Source organism: Excalfactoria chinensis, chromosome 4, assembly GCF_039878825.1.
Source record: "Excalfactoria chinensis isolate bCotChi1 chromosome 4, bCotChi1.hap2, whole genome shotgun sequence".
NCBI lineage: Eukaryota > Metazoa > Chordata > Aves > Galliformes > Phasianidae > Excalfactoria > Excalfactoria chinensis.
The window spans coordinates 28,968,785-28,989,308 of record NC_092828.1 but is presented as its reverse complement, the minus strand read 5'-3'; the positions used below and the strand labels follow the sequence as shown (position 1 = coordinate 28,989,308).

At 39.1% G+C, this 20,524-nt stretch overlaps 2 protein-coding genes across 4 annotated transcripts; one reads left to right on the top strand and one right to left on the bottom strand.

Annotated features, from left to right (window-relative positions):
* Positions 1-224: 224 nt before the first annotated feature.
* LOC140251564 (radial spoke head protein 6 homolog A-like) lies at positions 225-6,941 on the bottom strand. 2 transcript variants are annotated; one of them, XM_072335504.1, is made up of 7 exons: positions 6,273-6,941; positions 5,773-6,119; positions 5,082-5,310; positions 3,160-3,915; positions 2,278-2,422; positions 1,370-1,487; positions 225-612 (listed from the first exon to the last, which is right to left on the bottom strand). In XM_072335504.1, the coding sequence occupies exons 2-7, from the start codon at positions 6,021-6,023 to the stop codon at positions 363-365; spliced, it is 1,749 nt and encodes a 582-aa protein (XP_072191605.1). In that variant the 5' UTR covers positions 6,024-6,119; positions 6,273-6,941; the 3' UTR covers positions 225-362. The 2 variants fall into 2 exon arrangements, with proteins under 2 accessions (XP_072191605.1, XP_072191606.1); XM_072335505.1 differs by having other exon boundaries at positions 241-612; positions 5,773-6,137.
* Positions 6,942-7,482: 541 nt separating this feature from the next.
* CFAP96 (cilia and flagella associated protein 96) lies at positions 7,483-16,428 on the top strand. 2 transcript variants are annotated; one of them, XM_072336297.1, is made up of 8 exons: positions 7,483-7,591; positions 9,039-9,217; positions 10,282-10,501; positions 10,855-10,992; positions 11,079-11,154; positions 12,203-12,382; positions 14,774-14,946; positions 16,310-16,428. In XM_072336297.1, exons 2-8 carry the CDS (start codon positions 9,121-9,123, stop codon positions 16,356-16,358), a joined length of 933 nt encoding a protein of 310 aa, XP_072192398.1. In that variant the 5' UTR covers positions 7,483-7,591; positions 9,039-9,120; the 3' UTR covers positions 16,359-16,428. The 2 variants fall into 2 exon arrangements, with proteins under 2 accessions (XP_072192398.1, XP_072192397.1); XM_072336296.1 differs by lacking the exon at positions 7,483-7,591 and adding an exon at positions 8,043-8,173.
* Positions 16,429-20,524: the final 4,096 nt, after the last annotated feature.

The window sequence follows — 20,524 nt, the reverse complement described above, 5'->3', positions numbered from 1 at the left end:
CCGCTTCCTATTGGCCTGTGCTGCGCAGGCGCATCGGCGGAGCGGCCACTAGGCAACAACTGGAGGGGGGAAAGGAAGAGAAGGAAGAGAAGGAAGAGAAGGGAGGGAAGGGAGGGAAGGGAGGGAAGGGAGGCAGGGCGAGGTGAGGGTGATGGGACAGACTCTGGGCTGCCTTAGGGTGGCGAGGAGTCGTCAGAGATCAGAAAAGAAAGCACATGCCGTTCACGTTCAGCAGCAAGTACCTTACAGTTGCTTTATTAAACTAATAAACTAATGTTTAAACGTTTTTTCCTCTGTATTTTAATCATATTCCTATTAAACTAGTGTTTACATTTTTGAAGTTTTTTCTTCCCCTCTATATTTTAATCATCTTGTCCTTCCTCCTCCTCCTCTTCCTCCTCTTCCTCTTCCTCCTCCTCTCCTTCCATGCCTTCTAGGTCTTTTTGTTCCTGTGCAGCCTTGAAAGCCAGCTCCTCTTCCACTGTGGGGTCTGCAGCCTCCCTGATCTCTGGCCCATCAGGGTACTCAGTCTGCACAGGTGGAGGCAGTGACGGTGTATGGTTTCCCAGGCTGTATTTGTGCCCCCAGCCAAAGTAGATATTGCCGAATTTCCTGAGAAAGATAAGTGAAAGATCACACCATCACTCCACAGCAGAATATCAGTGGTGATAACTCACTCCCAGGGTTCCTTACTCTGCTGTGCACATAACTGCTGTGGTGCAGGTTCCCTAGAAGAGGTATGGCTTTACAAAAAGCCATCGATGTGGACGTGCTAGAGCAGGTCCAAAGGAAAGCCAAGAAAGACCTGGCAGGTTGGTTGGAAATGAGTGATCTTTAGAGGTCCCTTCCAACTCAAATCATTCTGTGATTCAGCAGCCTTCCACTTAAAAATCTCCCAGTGCTAAAACAATGCATGCTATACTCCGTCACTTCTATTTTGCAGCGTGACTCCAACTTCACTTTAGTAACATAAATCCATTTCTGACACAGCTCCAGTGCCAATTCAAAAGCTCCCACTCGTATTTACCTGTGCTGTGTATAGTGGAAACCAATGAAACTAAGAACTACAGATTTAACATTTCTTTTTTTGTAAAAACCACTGCAGACTCAGGAACACAGGTTTTAAATTGAGGACTGCAGCCAAATCTCAACTGGACAATTTACACCCATTAGCTTTATGCTACCATTTCCAATGATTCTTTGTTTTTGCTCTTGAGCACATGCTGTTACTGTTAAATTGTCTTTTCCAGTCTCAGAATTAGTTACAATTCAGTCAGTAAATTAATGATAAACCAGATTTGACTTCAACAAATATGTATGCATTCAGTGTGTAGAATTTGTGTTGTAACCATGTCGACTGACTACTCACGTGCCACATGCAAAAGCATATGCTCCAGGCCATCGGTTCGACCGAAGGATTGCAACAGCATAATGAGGGGTCAGCTTTGCAGAAACTGAAGCTGTCCAAGCAGGCATGTTTTGAATTCCTGGAGACAGCCAAATACACACTCTGTGAATAAATTGGCTTAAGAGCCACTACATTTAAGACTGAGCGACAAGGCTGTCACAGAATTCAAGCAATGATTATATTAAGATGCACGTTAGACAACCTAAGTCTCTAGCAATATAGACACTGTATTCAGACAGGTAGTTTGCAGGGGAACTTATCACACAGATGGTGGCAGCCACATTCAGAAAATACCATGCTCCTGAAATGCGGTGGTACTCACTGCTATTTCTTTTGTCAACAATTGTTTAATGCTGATGGATAAACTGAATACGTATTTCACCCTGATCAAAAAATGGAAAGTAGGAAAATAATTTGCTACTGCTATAATCCAGTGTTCAGGTTTGCATAGTGCTGTTATTTGCTGCAGTTAATGTGCTACAGAATATAAATTCTCACTAATATATCTATATATGTGTGCACATTTATTTACATGTGCACACACTTATTTGTCTATAAAGATGAAGGAAAGATAGCTGAATGTATTTCATATGTAAACTGTCTTGAACTTGGAGTAGCCTGACACATCTGAGGAATTTTTTCCTCTCTATTCTCAGCAAGACTGTTAGCTAGAAGACCCAGAGATTACAGTTCTAATGTCAGTAGTTTAACATCAGTACTGGTAACCATTTTGCATTTGATTCATTTTGTAAAAGAACAAAGGCAAAATACATCATTCCACGAAGCACCAGAGGCCTATTGCTTCAAATGGTTACTGCCTAAGTTTCCAGGGACTTGCTATCAAAAACTTTGTACTCTCTGAAGAATACCTTCATCTTCAGAGACCGGAGTAAGAAGAGGAGGTCCTATTTCTTGCTCTAGCTCATCTTGCACCTCATCCTTCTCCTCCTCCTCCTCTTCAGCCTCTTCTTCTTCATCTGTTTTTTGTAAAGGGTTAAACCAAACACACCGACCCTATCAACAACAAGGAAGAATCACAAATAAATGCAACAATCAGTGAAAGAATGTAAGCCAGCTTAAATAATTGGCAGACACAAGCACACACAAGAGGGGGTAAGGAGAAAAGAAAGAATATACATTCCACAACTGGGATATCATAGGCAGACTGTTGTCTCTTTACCCATTATTCATTCCTTACCCCTGCTTACCATTTCAGAATACTCTCATACATCTGTCATGAGCTTTCTGTTATTTTGGTGTATTTGATTCTTTTAACAGTCCATGCTGATGACAGATGCTGGACTTCAGCAAAAAGACAAAAATCCTATTCTTACCGAGATTGTACCCTAAAGCACTCATTTGTTTCAATATTCATTTTGCAAGGGGATAATAACTTGTTGCTGGCCTTATTGATTACATCCATGTTGATATTATCCATCTCTTCCTTGTCAGGCACAGAGTGTGAAGATGCACAAAACATCCTTTCCCTCTACACCTGAGCTCAAGTCCAAAAAGGCTCTTGAAACACGTGTGCAAATTCATACCCATCTCCATCCTTGTGCAGACCTGTATGCTGTTTTTCAGTTCAACCCTTAAAAAACACAGAAGGCACAAGAAACACCACTATGTGACAAAAGCTTTTATACCAAATTGGCCTTATGTTAAGAGTGAACAGCATCTCAAGAAGACAAGAAGCTAGTACTACAGAGAAAAAGGTATGTGAGGTCAGTGTGACCTTTGCAAGCACATACCTGCTTCAAAATACTCGGTACATGGTGTACCCATGTAGACAGAGACTCCACCATTTCAGATGCAGAAAGAGGCTCAAAATCAGGGTTTTCTTCATAGTCATCTCTTCCTCCTCCCCCTTCCTCTTCTTCATCTCCTTCTTCCTCTGAAAACCGGTAATATCCAAGGGGACTCACATGGGTTCCTGCTGAGATTCGAGCTATCTGTGCGCGCAGGTAATTGGCTTCATTTCCAGGGAATGGAGGGAAACTTACAATAGGAGCATCAAGCCTACCAGTGAAAAACTTCTTGATTTTCCTGGCACAGACAATCTGTGCTGGTGTCACTGGAGGCAACTTCACCCAGGGTTCGCCTGGCTCATTACAAACAAAGTAAATATATTTATTAGTCCCAGTTCCATTTTCTTCTTTTGGAATGACAGGTGGGGGCTTATACATAGACTTTGGTGGTTCATTTTTTTCTTTTTCCTCATCTTCATCTTCGTCCTCATCCATTCTTTTATCTCCTTCATCAATAACTTCTTCCTCTTCTGTTTCCTCCACTTCCTCTTCCCCCTCACGATACTGAACTTCAGCTATAATGTAATTCTTCTCCCGGCCCAGAATTTTGCCCCAGAAACGACAGGTCTGGATTGGCTGAACACTGACGAGTTTTTTAAGGGCAAGAAATATGAGATAGGTTTCATCTCTGCTCAAGCCAATTCCACCTTGTTCAAAATAGAAGGCTGTTTCCATCATGTTAGGTAGAGGAGACTCTCCCTAGTAAACAAAACCATGAGTTAGAGCTGAAGAATAATAAAAGTATCTATTTGAAAGACTGAACAAGATATCCACTGAAAGTTACAGGCCAGAAACAAAACTGTGTTTACTTGAGTTTGTGAAAGAGAAAACTTGGGAAGAACACAAAATGTATTTTATACATTTAGATACCAGGTCAACACTATTTATCTGAAATTCACATGATTCTATGTAATACCTTGCCATAAAGCTCCCTGTATTATTTAAGAGGGAATTTCTTAAGGCTAGTATGAAATATTGGCCCCTGCTCTTACTGAGATCAGTAATGCTCTGGCTGGCTTGTGGGATGCAGAACTAGGCCAATAATGAGGATTTCATTAAGAATTTACATTTGGTTTATCATCAGTCTCTCACTTCACAGGAGTAGGTGGATAAAGATTCTAAATTATACGCAGCAGGGTAGGGAATTTAGAGGAAGTAGTGCTGATTTCACATGGAATTTGTCTCACTCTTGCTTTATTTATTTATTATTTTTTTAAAGGTCAAAGCAAAATAGACAAAAGTATGAAAAATTCAAAATTCCTTTCTGAAACATTGTACTTTCCTCCATTTTTTCTTTTACCACTGCATACCATATATTGTTGCTGTAAAATGAGTAATAGGCTATGGAAAAGATGCAAAACCGTATATTCAATTGTTAGGATGTGTATTCTGTAGTGGCAATTCATTTGAATACATCGTGATAACTTCATATGAAAATCCACATTTGTTATCTTAACATCCCCTAGTTTTTATAAGAATTCCTTTAATTTTTCTTTGGCTGCAAATAACACCTGTATGTAAACAACTGAATACTCAGAATTTCCCTGTTTAATGTTTCTTATTTCAGTAGTTCTTCCTTCTTCTTGTAGCCACATATTTATTTATTTTTAGTTGGAGAAGGAAGGACTGGAACCACTGCTGAAAATGAAGCTGGGATAACCACAGATTCTCCATTCTCTGTTTTACAGTAGAAGCTGTGCACAATATAGGACTAGCTTGACTGTGAAAAAGCTGCAATTAATGTGATCGTGAGAGGCAATACTATGAGAGAGACCATAACATCCCCACTTTTTCCTTTCCTGACATCCTGCCACCCATCTCTCCAGTACATTTGGTGGCTATATTTTTTTCTAATAATAACTCACTAGCTCTTCTTCTTGTTCTTCATCTCCTCCATCTGATTTGAGGAACAGGCTTCTGCGCATTTCTGCAGGTTCAAACGATGGAAGAATCTCATGTTCGTCTCGAAGAGTATCCATTTTTTTCTGAAACTGATCTGCCTTCACATCCTTGCTAATGTTCTCAAATATATCTACCGGATTTGTGGGCCGTTCATCCAGGATTTTTGTTAGCACATTAACAAGATGATCATATCTGTCATATAAGTAGAGACGTAATTAATCTACTATATAAAAGACTTGGAATATTTTATATTAAAAGTGGAAAATAATCACTTGGGGCTTCAGAGAAATAATAAGAATAGTTAGAAGGGGTCATGGAGGATTGCAGGAAATCAGACCTGAAACCAGCCTGTTTGTAACATCCAGCCTTCCATTTTTTGTTTATCTCACACTTTACTCAGGAGTTACAGAATTTAAACCTAATCAACTTCCCTTTGTACTCTATAATTCCCCTTGTGAATTTTGTTTCTGAAAGATGGTGGACACACAAGTATAACACAGTGATAAGATACTGCATTTGTAATGTATTCTCCTGTTCTATAACCTCTGCTACCCCTTGCCTTCTTAACATATCCCCTTGCCCTCTCATCAACACTTCTTTCATTTCCACCCCCACTTCTTTCCCCTTTTAATTTTGTTCCTTTTTCAGACTTACAAGTTCAGGCCAGATGTTACACTGCTCTGCAGCAAATAGGCTTTTGCATTCTGAACCGCCAGCATTCGGTGTTCAGGATCTGGTGTTTGATCATTGAACGGACCGCAGCCTGGCTGATATAGTCCGTAGCCTGGTTCATGTGGCAAATAAGGTCCATGCTCACGTTCATAAGCTTGGTAGTGATCACGTCCTTCGTATGTCTGATTGGCATCTCTTGGTTCCTGACCTCCTGGTGGGTATGACTGATACATGCTCACTTCCTCTGCCTGATGAGAGTCTTGTCCCGGTGTGTATATCTGACTGAAGCTTATTTCTGGCACACGTTGCTTGTAAGAGGCTTCTGTTCCCTGGGAACGACAGAAATACTGAATTGGGGTCAGTGAATGATGTGCTTGTACCAGTGCATGAGCCTGGCCAGCAGTCCCAGGGCAGGGGTCCTAGTAAGGTGACTGACCGCCACACCTTCCCAGCCCTCCTGGCTGATCAGACCTAGGCCATACCTCCCGGTACTCGGAAGCTCCCGGTTCTAACTGCTGAGGCCGGTAAGTTTTTCCTCCGTGTTCAAAGCCCTCAGAAGGCAGCCGCCCAGGCCCCCCCTGGTGTAGCTAGGGGCTCTGCTGGGGCTCCCCGGCAGGCTCGGTCACGGCCACACGCCTCAGCAGCCCCTCAGCGCCGCTCGCCACCGAGGTGAAGCGGCAGCCGTTGCCAGGGCAGCCGTTGCCGGAAGGGGTGGGCCGGTTGTTCGCCTCCGCTCTCGGCAGGGGGTGCCGTTTGTCCCCGCCGCCCGGCTCCATGGAGAGGCGGTCCCGAGGGAGAGCTGATGAAACCGCTGGAGCTCCCTCGGACGGTTCACCGGCTTTCTGCTCCCGCAGTCGTTCCTATTCCCGCTGGGCGGGCGGTTCCCTCCATTCTGCAGCTGTCCAGGGCTGCTCTTCACGCCTGCTTGTCTCCAAATGGTTCGAGCCCCGCTTCTTTCCTCACTTCGTGATCCGCAGCGCTCCGGGTCTGGAGCGTTTGTGGTGCAAGAGACTCTCACAGCTTCGGCTGAGAGCAAAAAAGTAGACCTTCCGAAGCTTAATTCTCATTTCAAAAGAAACACTTGGTGTTCCCTTGCCCAGAGAAAAGCAAATAAAACGAAGGTATACGATGCATCGTATCCCTACGATTCCAGAAAGTAAAACAATATCCTTAAAAATACTAATTGTACCGGGTGTCAACATACAGTGCTTTCGCTGTTGACCTGGTCTTTACAAGGAACAAGCCCATACACCTTGCGTTGCAGGTGCACCTGCAGAGCTCGCCCAACGGCTGCAGAGGGCGCTGCAGCACCGCGAATTACTCGTGCGTTACTTCGATGTCCTGATCCCCGCAATTCTTACTGCAGGAAAAGCTTCATCTGTTGTTTAGTGCTACAGTTGGAAAGATTATCGTGGTGGAACGGAAAAAGAGACACACAGAGAAGGAACGTTCACCCATATGAGAAGATTTAGGCTCACAGCGAATAACTCCATGAAGGAGGAATCTCCAGAAGGGGATCCTTCCCCAGTAGCAGTCAGCCCTTAAATGGGAAGTGAGAAGTGAAGCCAGGCTCCAACCTTCTTGGTCACAAAGCTGAATTGCCTTCACCTGTGCTCTGTTAATTTCTAAGCACACTACAGATAAGCAGCACCTGTAACTACTGAGGTGGGTCCTGTGTAGTGGGTAAGGCTGCTTTAACTGAGCTCCACTCTGTACCCAGGACCTGCTGCTCCCGCTTTCAGTGCAGCTTGTTCCTATGAGCTGCTGCTGGGGGAGGTGTTGGATCTTCCAGAGCAAGCTGGTAAATTAGTAGATTTTCAGGTTGCAAATCATGTTCAAGGCTGAAGTGCCCCTGAAGATGGCATTTTGTTTACCTTGTGTTCATGAATTAAATACCACATCTCATTTCTAGAAAAGATCTGTTCTTTTAAAATATTGAACGAGCTACAATTGAGCAACAGACACTCTTCTTCAACTAGAAGTCCTTCTGTACTGCTCCCTGTGACAGGTGGCTCAATGGCCGTAGCCTGCCGTAGGCCTTCTTACATGAATACCACATTGTTTTAAAAATGTGGGACTAAGGGAGCTTCTCAGTGCTGTCTGGTCTGGTCCCTTGTGCAACTGCAGTAGCAAATCTCACCTAAATTCAGTAAAGTAGGCCTCCTGGTGCGTTATTAACGGCATTAACGCGACCTCGCTATTAGGAAGGAGAAGGGGGCAGCGGCTGCTTGCCACGATCGGGGTGGGCGGTACGGCTGCGGGGGGCGGAGGCAGACGGAGGGCTGGCCGCCGCTCCCAGGCAACCGCTACCAACAGAGGTTGGGTGGAGAGCGTCGTTGGCCGCTTGGAGCGGCTCGGTGCGCCGAGGCGCCGGTTGCAGCGAGTAGGTGCCGCTCGGTACCCAGGGGGCCCGGCGGTACGGGGGCGCTCACCGCTGCGGTGCGGTGCGGAGCGTGCTTTGGGCTGGGCTTGCTTAGCGTAGCACCCCGAGCTTTGCGTAGCGTTGAGGTTCGCGTGGTGGCGGTATCGAGCCTTTCCGCTGGTCCTCCGGCCGACGATCTTCGTTTTATTCTACTGTGTTTCACTCTGGGAATCACCTTCCTGCCCATCCTGCTCTCTTGTTTGGGTCCTTACGTTCCTTCTTGTCCAGATGTTTCCCTTCTGTCAGTCTTCAGTGAGGGTGACGATGAGGAAAAAGAACATTCACTATAAATGATCTGCAGTGAAATCAAGAAGAAATTGGAAATGTTCACAATAACCAGGTGTTGGGCTGCTGTTAGAGCTTCCAACATTTCACTCCTGTGTTTTATCCCTGACTTGTCCATGCAGTTTCCTTCTATACCATTCATTGAAAGTGGCTGAAATTCACTGCTAGAGGTAGACCTAAGCTGAGGAAGGAGGCTGCTGGCATCCTTATTGCTAGCTGTTAATGCTACCCAAACCTCTAATCCCAGTACTTGAAGATAACTGTTAGAAAATGTTGACCCAACCCACATAAATTAAATTAGTTGCACCAGTTCTACTAGAAATGCCTTTTTTTTTTTTTCCTTCCCTCCATCCATGCTCTGAATTTGTTTTAGAAATAAAGTAAAATGGTGTCCAAATTCCACAGTCTGTTTGTCCCTTAAGCATCAAAACTGTCAATCATGTTACATATGAGTTTCCTCAGATTACGTTAATGCCAATATTTTTAATCAAAACGTCTTGAATTTTACCTAAATAAACTTTGTTCATTTCTTTGTTTATAGGAGTCGACTGTTTACAGAGTTACAGTAAAACATATAAATAGAGATACTTCTACCTTTTAGAGCAGAGCACTGTCACCCAGCCATGCCTGCAGAAGGAAAAACTGATATGGAGAGGATTGGCCTCTTCAGTGAAATGAGCTATATTACCATTGGAGATAAATATGTACCACGTTACATGCGTAAGTATATTTAATTTAAATCACCAGGGAAAAATAGGGACTCCTTTTAGTATCCACCTTGTTTTCAGAATCATTATTTTCTATTATTTCTTTTTATCAGAGGCTTGGTATGATGGCATATATATCAAAGAAACAAAAAACAAAATAGGTATGCCTAATAGATTCATTACAAAATTAATGTATAACTTTCTTTTTAATACAGTTTACCTGTAAGTTGTGAGTATTTTCCTGTGCTTGCATAAAACAGTAGTGTTATTTATGTCCTTATATTTGGAAAAACATCCTCCTTTCCTGGGAATACTGGGGAAGCTCATAGGAGATCATAGGAATCGCATAGGAGTGAGACCAGAATAGAAAAAAAAAACAACCAACCAACCAAACACCAAAATAAGTCTAAACACTAAATTACAACTCTAAATTAAAAATAATGACAATGTAATTTTCAGAAAGAGAAAGCCTGCTGAAAGAACACATAAGTAAATTGTTGTAGTCAGTAAGATGGCAAGGCTGACCCCCAGTAGTTACTTGGAAGTAAAAAATGCAAACAAATTTTCTCAGTACAGTGTGTTTGCTGTGATGTTCTGCCAGTGGCAAGTGTGTCTGCCAGAGCCCTGACTGAGTCACTAGTTCATTGCTTCCACCACAATAAGCTGCTGGACACTCAAAACCCAGTGGGGGACATTGAAGCTGGTTGACCTGGTCTGTAATTGGAGGGTGAAGCAGATGTTCCCCTGGTGCATTACTTGTAGTATATAAATAGGCATCAGCACTAGCTCTGAATTGTAGTCAGGAGTAACCATCACTCTCTATTGCCTCTAAAGCAAATGTAGGGATTGGAAAATGAAAACTCTGTGCTGTGAATACCTTCTCATAGTATTGTCTTTTACACACAATGTCTATTGTATATAATGTATATTGTATATAAATCATATAATATACGTTTGATATACAAGTGAAATGCTCTGCAGGACATTCTTTGTCCCACCCAGACATTTGGATCCAGAACTTAGTTTTTATAATGCAGTCTAAAAGAGGCACTGAATCCTTTTTTATTTTTTTTAAAGGCCCTTTTAATGAAGCTGCAGGCAAGAACAAACAGATGCTATCCGAGGGGAGCAAAACAATGTCAGCTCTTCAGGCAGGTTATTTTGACCCTGAGTTTAAGAGGATTTTCAGTGGTGAATCCTACTCAAACCCTGTTCAACTAAGGAGACGTCATAGATTGGCAGAATCAAAGAAAAATGTGGGCAAAGCTTTCCTTCCCAGTAATGGAGATAAACTGCCGTAAGTGTTGCGTTTGGCCTGTTTCTCTGTATATCTGTTTGTGAATCAGTCTGTACTAATATTACTTCATCTTGCTGGTGCAAAATTCAAACCACCTCTGATAAGCCTACTTATAATTAGATTCCTCAGACCTTCATCTCCAATTCCACCTTGTTTCTTTTATGTCTGTAACACTGTATACAGAATTCCCATAATTGTAGTTTCATGTACAGTGGATCTGGTGTGGACTGATTTTTACCTCTTGAGACAATACTCGTTTGGATTTTCTACATACTAACATTTTAGCATAGTAAATATGGAAAGCCTGAAATATTTACGAGGATCCAACTGATGTATTAATTTGCTCTTTTTAGATGTGGACTAGGCAGTTATTATGGTACCATAGGAGGTCCATTCACATACTTCAGTGCACAACTGAAAGCCAGAGAAAGATACATTCCTCCTGGAAAGAATTTTTATACTAGTCCAGGAAAAAAAGGAACTGGATATGGGTAACTTCACAACATTACTTCTTGCAGTCTTTTATTAAATACTTTTTGAGTTTTGAGCATCTAACTATTTCATTCTCTTTTTGCAGTTATGCAAATCTTACCATAGGTGAACAATATGCCCATGAAGCAGATGGCTATGAATTAGAAAAAATAATTGCAAAGGTAAAAAACAAACAAACAAACAAAAACTTTATTATGTATTAATCATGATTATTTATTAGAATTTACATGAACATTTTGTTCACTATGGTGTTTCCTTCAGCTCAGAAGCACAATATTCATTTATAAGATGGGGGGAGGTAGTCAAATTAATCATTATACTGCAAAAACGAAGATTTGCTTATTATTATTTCATTTTTTTTAAAAACAACCAAAAGTATCCCATACAAATTCAAGCAATCAAGACTTTATTTATTTATTTATTTATTTTTTAATGTGGAGCACTTAAGCCACGATTGCAATAATTACTGAACAACACGAATAGCAAGAACAATAGAACAATAATAACTATTCTATGTTGTTGTCAGAAATGATTGTCCAAAAAATATATATATACAAAATATATATATAAAAAAAAAGCATTCGTTTTTTTTCATATAAGCTCATAAATCAAGGAAAGCTCCATTCTTTCCTTGCACCAAATTTCTGAATTTAGTTTTCTATTATATTTTCATTATATGTAGTGAGAAATTATTAATTGGTCTGTGGTAGGAATAAGATTGGAAAACTCACAGTCAAACCTGTATTATTTTAAAACAAAATCTAGGAAGAATAGTGAACATCTCCCCGTGGTACAAAGAGCCAATTCATAGAGAAATTCAACATAGTAAAGTGCACAGCATATGGGAAATGGAGAGTGTTCTGAACTGTGAGTTTGTATGCTGCTGGGATGCATGCCAGCAGAATTTTCAAGTACGAATGTATGCCCAAGATACAGGCATACAATATAGTTAGACACATCTTAAATGCACAGTGCTTCTCCTGACATTTTCCTACCATACTTCTGTAGTAATTGTTGTGCTTTCTGGTCAGTGTCTCTGTATGTTCCCTTATACTTGGTGGCTATTTGAATACCTTGATCAAACAAATGAAGAAGACAGAGTGAACATTTTTTCAAGAATAAATGTAAATCTTTTCAATCTTTTTGTTAGGAGAATGAAATAAAGTTGATAAGCTCAAGATTCTTCCTTTGAATTTATTTATTTTACAGAAAGCACGAGAAGAACATAAGCGTTTGCTTAAAGGAGGACCTTTCAAGTCTTATATATACCCCCTGGAGTATTTTGACATGAATCCCTATTTTAATGACAAACCTTTGCCACCAGTGAAGAAACCACCTCTGGAGAAGCGATTTGCTGTACCTTTCAGACCAAGTTCTCCTGCTAAAAAGGTTAGTTTATCTTAAAGCTACTGGAAACAATGGATAAATATGCAGATGTTTTGGGTTAAAACTTTGCTTATAGTATATAACGTAGAAACCAATGTTTCTTATTGTTAAAAGTAGAAAAGTTATTGTGCAATTTACTTTATTTGAGCCAATGCTCCCCTATAAGCAGTTTCAAGTAACCTAAAAAGTCTTTAAAATCTGCGTAGTGCTGTTAACGTACAGTTAGTTGGCTAGATAGGCAATGAAAAATGCACAAAGTAGAATGAATGTTTTACAATAAATGACAGTAAGGAAGGATTACAGGAGCAAGACAAAATACTGTTTTATTTTGGAATCTGTCAGTCACTTATAGCATTTTTGAATCTATATAGATATTTAAAACAAAATTCTCAGTGGTGTCATGGGAATGGAGAGCTGGAAGGAGCAGAAAATGTCAAGTTAGATCTCTGTCTCACTCCTATTTATAGGAGGGAGAAGAGGTTCTTTGCTATGTGTATACCTGGTGTGTGATTAAGAAACAATGGTTCAAATGTTGGTCCAACCAATTTATTACAAGTCTCAATCATGGAGATGGGGGAGGATGACCGATTTAGGGTGATGGGGAAGAAAAGGCAGGCAATAAAAGATAGAAAGAGGCAAGAATTGCATAAAGAGGGGATAGTCACCACCAGGATCCAGCAATGGTCCCATTGCGAGACGTTCTGATGGTCTGAGGCAAAAGCACAGGGGGTGGGGGAGGAGAGCAGCAGCAGAGTGGCAGGCCTTGGGCAGCAAGCGGGCAGCAGGAATAAGCTGCAGGGTAAGTCCAGGAAACCTTACGTGCCTGGGTCCACTCTCTGAGACAGCCCTCTTCCTCAAGATAAGCCCACACAAAAGACTGCTTCCCAGCCATTAAGCTGCAGCTTATCTCTCTTTCCTTGCTCCTGGCCTAGTCCATCTGTGTCCCTCAAACGATTTCTCAACCCTTGACCAGGACTTGTTCATCTATGTCCTTCAGCAAGCTTTGAGTCAATGGTGTAACAGAATAATCTCTTACAGGCTCCCATTCAGCTAAAGGCTATAGGAGTTATCTTGGGAATTAGCAGCAGACACAACTCTGGAGTCAGCTTTAGAGTTTTCTAATTCTTCAGTATTTAGTTAAAAAAGGAGGAGGTGGATGGGAATAAATACATGGGGGAAGCACTCAGGGAACCTAGGAAATGAAGCTTGGTGTTAATGTCAAGGAACGTAGTTCACTTGTTTGTTGCTTTATGTTACTTCTTAAAATCTAAATGAACATTTTTGCATTCCATGAAGCATTCCTTTTTAATATATATATATTTTTTTCTGAGATTAAATGCTATGTTTGTGCCATTCGCCTTAGGCTAAATCTCAATTTTAGATTGAAATGCTCTTAAAATATTGATGCATAAATCTCTCTCAGATGACTCCAAATACATAGTACAGTAATACCCCTTAATTTGTCACTTTCCCTCACTTTGGTGTTCCACTGTCCGCCACTTAATATGATGTTCTGCTAATTTTATGATTATTCTGCCCTTCACCATTCATTTATTTGAGCAATACTAACTCATCTGAGGAATAAGATGATAGCAGTGAAAATGTAACTGTTCAGGAAAGGACTGCAGCAATGCTTACGCATGAAGAATTATGCTAGGTGTTCAGTCTCACAGATGAAGCAGCTGAGATCCTTTAGAATGGCAATGTGTTTTGAGAAGTCAGCTGCTGAAAAGCTAGCACATCTTCTCACTGACGGTGCTGCTGACCCTGTTTCTGGCTCTCAATGCTGCACATGCTGCCAGTCAGTATATAAGTGGAGCACTCCCTCTTTGCTATACAAATCCTTATTGGAAAATTTGCTTCATTGCTTATTAAATTGCTTACTGTTGCATTTTAAGGAATGCAGCCTCAACAGACTGTGGAGATTAGCTGTCTAGAAGACCGCAAAGAATTAATATGGTTTCTGCATGCTTTCTGCATTGCCATTGTTATAGTTCTGGTGGACTTACTGTTACAGGAAAAGCCTGTGTTGTATTCCAACACCTGCACTGGATATGGAGGTTTACTAGTGAACTGATAGTGACATAGGAATTTGCTTTCTTTTTTTAACCACATCATAAGTCACTTCAGTGAGTTATGGTTGTACTTTTTCTATCATATTTTAAAATCCTTCATTGAAACTTACATAGAATATTTTAAACCATCTAATTAATCACTAAAATTTTCCTTAAGGTTTCCAATGCAAGTTTAACTAACATCGTTTTGTTTTGTTTTTAATAGAATATAATGCAGACTGCTATTCAGTATTTGCTTTTGCATGAAAAATATCATAATAAAATCCAGTTATTTTGTAGATAGGCACTTTAAAAGGTTATTTATTTCTTTTTTTTTCAGGCAGGAGGCATGAAAGGAGGCACATTTGATCCTTATCCAAGCCATTCTGCCGAGCCTTATGTAACCAAAAAAACTACAGTTGTCCCATCCAGTAAAGAACAAAAGGTTTTTCAACCTCCTCCCGGACCAAAAAGCAGACCTGTTACAAGTATCATAACTCAAAATGTCTTAAGGTAAGCCACTTTAACTTCATATTTCATGTGTCTACCAACCTTCCTTAGCATAGCTGCTTTTTAAATTAACTGAATAATTGAAGGAATTGTTAACAAAAGGATAAGAAATATATAAGGAAGCTTTCAAAATCTATTCCTATGCTTCTGTAAGTTTGGGTGAAGCTTTTCAAAGTTATTTTAAAATAACTTTCTGTTTGGCCTTATTGTAATTCAAGCAGGTGACCGTGTTCTTTAGTTATTTAAAGCTTCAGTTTCAAATGGGATTTCTAAGATTGCATGTAGAACAGCTAAGCATAGATGTACACTGTTTTTTTTCATACTCTGTGATTTCTAAATCAGTCTTAGAAGAATGTTTAACATTTGTGATTTGTCTGTTATGTGTCATATGTGAAGTTCAAGAAATGACATTTTTTATCCACCTGTGACTGTTCTGTTTACTTCACTACGTACTTGGATTTGCTTAGTCACTTTTAAGTTGGAATTGTTTGAAGTTTCAGAGTGCTCCTACAAGGCCAAACCAGAAGCTACCTATTACTCCACATTGATTTAATTGATTGAATTGAAAGTAACTTGTTTTTGTACATCAGGAAGCCTGCTAACTACCAACGCTGATGTAAGAAAGTACAGCTTCCCATGTACCTACTGGTGTTTTTTAACTAGTGAAAGTGGATAAAGAATAGCATCCTGGTCTGGGGAGTCTACTTATCACAGTACTGTTTGTAGTATTGTTTCAGCAGCTGAGTAAAAAAAACTGTGTTCCCAAATGAAATGCTTTTTGTGAAGAAAAATTAACTGCATATGAAGTAAGTTTTAAAATTGAGAAGGAATGGCTGACTGTGAAGTATCACCACCAGTATCATATGCTCACAGGAACGGTTATGATGGACTCATTACAATATCTGTAAAGAGAAAATTCCACAGACAGAAATTCGAACCACTTCAAATTGTCTGTTACCATTTCTCTCCTAACAGCTTTAAAGGATGTATTAATTTTTGCTTCATTATTCCTAGGTTTAGTGGAATGAGAACTGTGAACAGCATTTATTAGAAGTATGAATGTTATAGCTCACAGACTTTAGGAAGTGTGGTGAGATACTTTTCAGATTGTCAGCTTCCCCACTGATTACAATTTTGATGTACTTTTCAGTAGGAATCCTATCTTCTGGTATTTTTGATCCTAAATTGGATTAGTGAGCACAAATTCTCGCTCTCACTGTATAAATCAATTAGATGCCTCATGAATTAAAGGCATTAAATTACAGGAATGGGTGTAACAGCTTTTCACTTTTACAAGAACTTTCCTATTCTGAAGAGTGATATTCTAAAACAAAATCTAATAACTTTCTTATCATTTACATTTCAGATCATTAAATATAAAGAACTACAAGACTGCATACGCTACATCTTTCTAGGTAAAAATGGTGAAATGAAGGGGATGCTTTTAAGACTTTTAACAACACGGCTGCTAATCGCGTTCAGAGCAAATAAAAACATGAAGAGTGGAATTCAAGTACATAAGGCAATCTGGTTTGTTTAATTATTGAGAATGCAATATCTGTTGGTTGTTTTTGTTCTTTTTTTACACACACACACACACACACACACACACACACACTTGGTTGTAAAGCTACAATAAGTAATATAATATATTCAGTAAGTCCAAGAGTGAATAAATTTTCATCTTATTGCTTCACTTGAGTTTTGAAATGTACTTTTACAGAACATACTTCTGATTGAGTAATTTAGGTTCAAATTCACAAAGCACTGCAGTGGAAAAATGCACATCTTTTGAAGACTACCAGTGTATATATTAGCCAAATAAGTCTGCTCATGGTGAAGCTAAGGTAACTGTTTCTCTTTAGTAGTATAGTTTATTTCAGCAGTACTTTGTGTAAGAACTGTCTTAAAGACTTTCAGTTATGACAGCATTCTCAAGATGACCACTGTCAGTCAGTTATAAAGGTAGTTATCTCTATTTACCATCATCTGTTTAACACTCATCTTCTGTTTCCTGAAAACTCTAACTGCTGCTATGTTCTCCCAGAGTAGCTGTTACCCTTTGCACACATGCAAGCATCTTAACAAATGTAACCTTTCAAAATAGCTTCTTCTAGGATGGAACTATGATCCTAACTTTTATAAAGTTTTCTTTTTTCTTTTTTTTTTACATCTGGTCCAATAAACTTGTTCATGTAAATACCCCTCAGCATTTATATTTCTAAATTATTTCCTGAAGATGTGTGCATGTTTGTTCTTTAAAGATCATTACTGCTGTCCTCAGGGTAAGCTTTTTTGTTGTTGTTTTCCTTATTAATAAATTCTAGACTTGTTCTCACATTTCCTAACATCAAAGAAAATAAACAGTTGTTGGCCAGGTCTTCCAGCATTTATTAAGGCATAAAACCTCATGCTTTTAGATCAAGAGGATACAACAATATTTTAAAATACTAATTTGTACAATAATTTTGATGTTTTCTCTATCCAAAGACCTGTAATAGAATTCCTTCTTTGTTTTTAATTATTTTTTTTTTCTTTTTCTTTTTTACACACTGTATTAGATAATGGTATTGGCGCTGGCTTTAGGTGTCTCTGTGCAGGTTATCAGGACAACATGCCATGTTGTTCACCTATGAACTCTGCAGATCCAGCCTTCCTAGATAGACTGGACTGCACAGTACATCCTTCTAACTGCTGTTCTGATGTAGTACAGCCGATGAAGACTGCTCTTAAGTTTTCATTTTCCTTTCCTTGCTTTTCCTTCCACCTCTTCAGTTCTTCCTGTTGTATTTTCTTCCGTATTTTGGTTATCTTTTCATTCCCTAGCAAAAAGGGGAAATGAGATTAAAATTCATGGCCTTTACTAAAATAAAACAAAAAAAGAAAAACAACAACAAAAAAACCCCAACACAACAAAAATAACCCACAGCAACCTGGCTCGTTTAAGAATTTTTTTAGTGAATGTAGACTAACTTCATGTGGTTGTTGCTTCCCTTGATGAGTTTCCATTAGAAACTGTGTGCTCTGAGAAAGCTGATGCCCATTTCTGGGTAGGACCTCAGCATACTGTTTAATACAACTAATAAAAGTGTCCCCTGCCTTCTTGTCAGTGCATTTTACCATGGTGGTGGAGTTTAGAACTTTCTTAAATTTCAAACAGGGAGGACATGAGACATTCTATTATTTTCACATAACAACTTCTCTTAAACAGTAAATATAGCCAGTCACCTTTATAATAGATTCTGAGCACAATTTAATACTTAAAATCTAACACAACTTTCTGTGTCAAATGCAATCAGATGCCTGACCATCCATCTACTCAGCAGCCCAAGTATTTACCATTGTTGTTAATGAGTTTGAGTGTGCAATGCAAAATTATAGCATATAAGTTTTGCCTATCTCCAGTAAAAACCTAAAAATCAAAGCAGCAAAATATTTTGTACTTCAAAATGTTTTTAAAGGAAAAACCATTAAGAGGTAGACTAAGATCTTTAACGTTCCTTTTAGTTGTTCTAACGCTGTATCTGTACTGGTACAAAAATACACTGTACATTTAGAGTGCTGTATTAAAACCAGACAAATAACTTTCTTTGTAACAATCTGTCTTCATGAATTATTGAAGAAATAGGACGAAATAGATTACTTTTATGTAGTAACAATCTCTGAAGGGATTGTGCCTTTTACTGGCTAGGGACCAGCGGCTGTATTAGGAGGAAAGAGAAGATAAATAATCACCTCTAAGTCTGTTCTGGAAACACCAATAATTAATTGCATGGTTTTACTTTAACAGATTCATTTATTAAGTAGTTTTAAAAAAAGAAGAAGAAAGAAAGTAACAGAATAAAGGGAAATAGTGTGGTAGAGACACTACATAGAGACTACTTAATAGAATATTACTTGCAGTGTTTTTGAGAAATTCTTCTTCCCCATTGTCCCATGGCTGAGAAAATCTGTCTTTGTGCACTGACTAATTAGCAGAGGTTAATTCTTGTGCTTTTTATAACTCTGACTGTGTTCTCAGAACACATTTACAGTGAATCTGTTTAAATATGTGTTTCAATTAATAAGCTTTCTAAGACAGAGAAACGATAGAAAGACAAAAGTAGCTTGTATTAACTACACATAGATCAGAATTAGAAGTCATCTGAAGCATACTTAGAAGTGGGTTAAATTTTATTTAGGACTTCTAGTAAAATAACCAGTGAAATGTGGCATGTACTAAACTGCTCAGCTAAAAGGTTGCTAAGATTCCCTTCTGATTCTGAAATCTGTCAACTGTCAAAGTTTCATCGCATTTCTATATGCTACTTATGTTGTGAAAGGATCTGCTCTTGTTAATCTGTAAAGCACAGTGAAGTATCGATAAGAGCAGACAGTTTGAGTACATTACAAAAAAATACTGCAAAGACTGTAAATGATTTAACAAACAAAACAAAAGATAGTAAGCTACTCTGAGTTGAAAGTCATACCTTGTGAAAGGCAATCCAAAGGGATTTCTTTACAAGTTCTAGTGGAATGTTCAGAATAACAGTTATTTTGCATGGTGCCAGAACTGGAATTGGGTTTCTTTTGTGTCCATGCTAAAGCTGTAGCTTGGCCTCGGAGATAAACATAATCCTTATGCAAACGGTGGAATTCAAGCTGTGCTACATCTCTCTCATTTTCAATAGTCCACAGTTGATTTTCTAATAGTAAGCATTGTTTAGACAGTTTTCTAATGTCATTTTCACATTTGGAAGCATATTCTCTATATTCATTTAGTTCTCTCTTAAGTAGCTGATTTTCCTCTGTGATGTCTGTTATTACTGTTGATAACCTCTTGTAGTCTGTGTTTGCAGTGGCCAAGTTGTATTTTAAAAGATCAGTATCTGCTTTTGCATTTCTGGGTTCAGTCATGAGTTTCTTTTCCACATACAATTTATTTGACTGGACTTTCTCAATGTCCTTCAGCAGCATCTGTTTAGTATTAGAACATTCCTGCAGTGTCATTTCAAGGTTAAGTTTTTTCTCTCCAAGTGTTTGCATTAATTGAGGATGAGTCTCCAGTTCAGATTTTGTTGCAGTCTTGTTTTCTTTCATTTGTTCTATTTTACTCTGCTTTCCTTCAAGCTCTTGCTTTAGGGAGCTCTTTTCTTCTGTAAGCTGGCCAAGTTTTTTATTTGTTTCTTGTGAATTGGAGCATTTGTGTTTAAAGGACTCCAGCATCGCATTCAGCCTCTCTTTTTCACAAATACCAGCAGTCATCTTTCCTTCTAATTTCTTGTTCCTAATTTGAAAATCATGTAGTGCATGTATTGTGTCCTTGTTTCCATTGTGGTGTTGATTCTTTTTCTCTTCAAGGTTTATTTTCTGGTCCTGGAGTTCTTTACATTTTCTTAACAGGCTCTTTACTTCCTTAACACATTCCTCATTGCCTTCTGGTGATTTAAACAACTGAAACTGCACTCTCCTCTTTTCTTTAGCTAAGTCCTTCATTTTCACATCATATTTTGATATTTTTTCTTTCAAAGACTGTACAGTCTCAGCAAGAGGTTTTACCTTGTTCATGAAAGGTAGATTTTCAGCCTGAAGAAAACGTACT

Bases quoted from the DNA above. Each gene is read 5' to 3' on its own strand.
- LOC140251564 (XM_072335504.1), bottom strand. From the start codon at position 6,023: ATGTATCAGTCATACCCACCAGGAGGTCAGGAACCAAGAGATGCCAAT. The intron at 1,488-2,277 runs GTATTCTTCAGA...GGCTGTCTCCAG, and splicing joins TCCGGTCTCTGAAGATGAAG to GAATTCAAAACATGCCTGCT. The intron at 613-1,369 runs GTGAGTAGTCAG...TATCTTTCTCAG, and splicing joins TATGCTTTTGCATGTGGCAC to GAAATTCGGCAATATCTACT.
- CFAP96 (XM_072336297.1), top strand. From the start codon at position 9,121: ATGCCTGCAGAAGGAAAAACTGATATGGAGAGGATTGGCCTCTTCAGT. The intron at 10,993-11,078 runs GTAACTTCACAA...CTCTTTTTGCAG, and splicing joins AAAAAAGGAACTGGATATGG to TTATGCAAATCTTACCATAG. The intron at 11,155-12,202 runs GTAAAAAACAAA...TTTATTTTACAG, and splicing joins TAGAAAAAATAATTGCAAAG to AAAGCACGAGAAGAACATAA.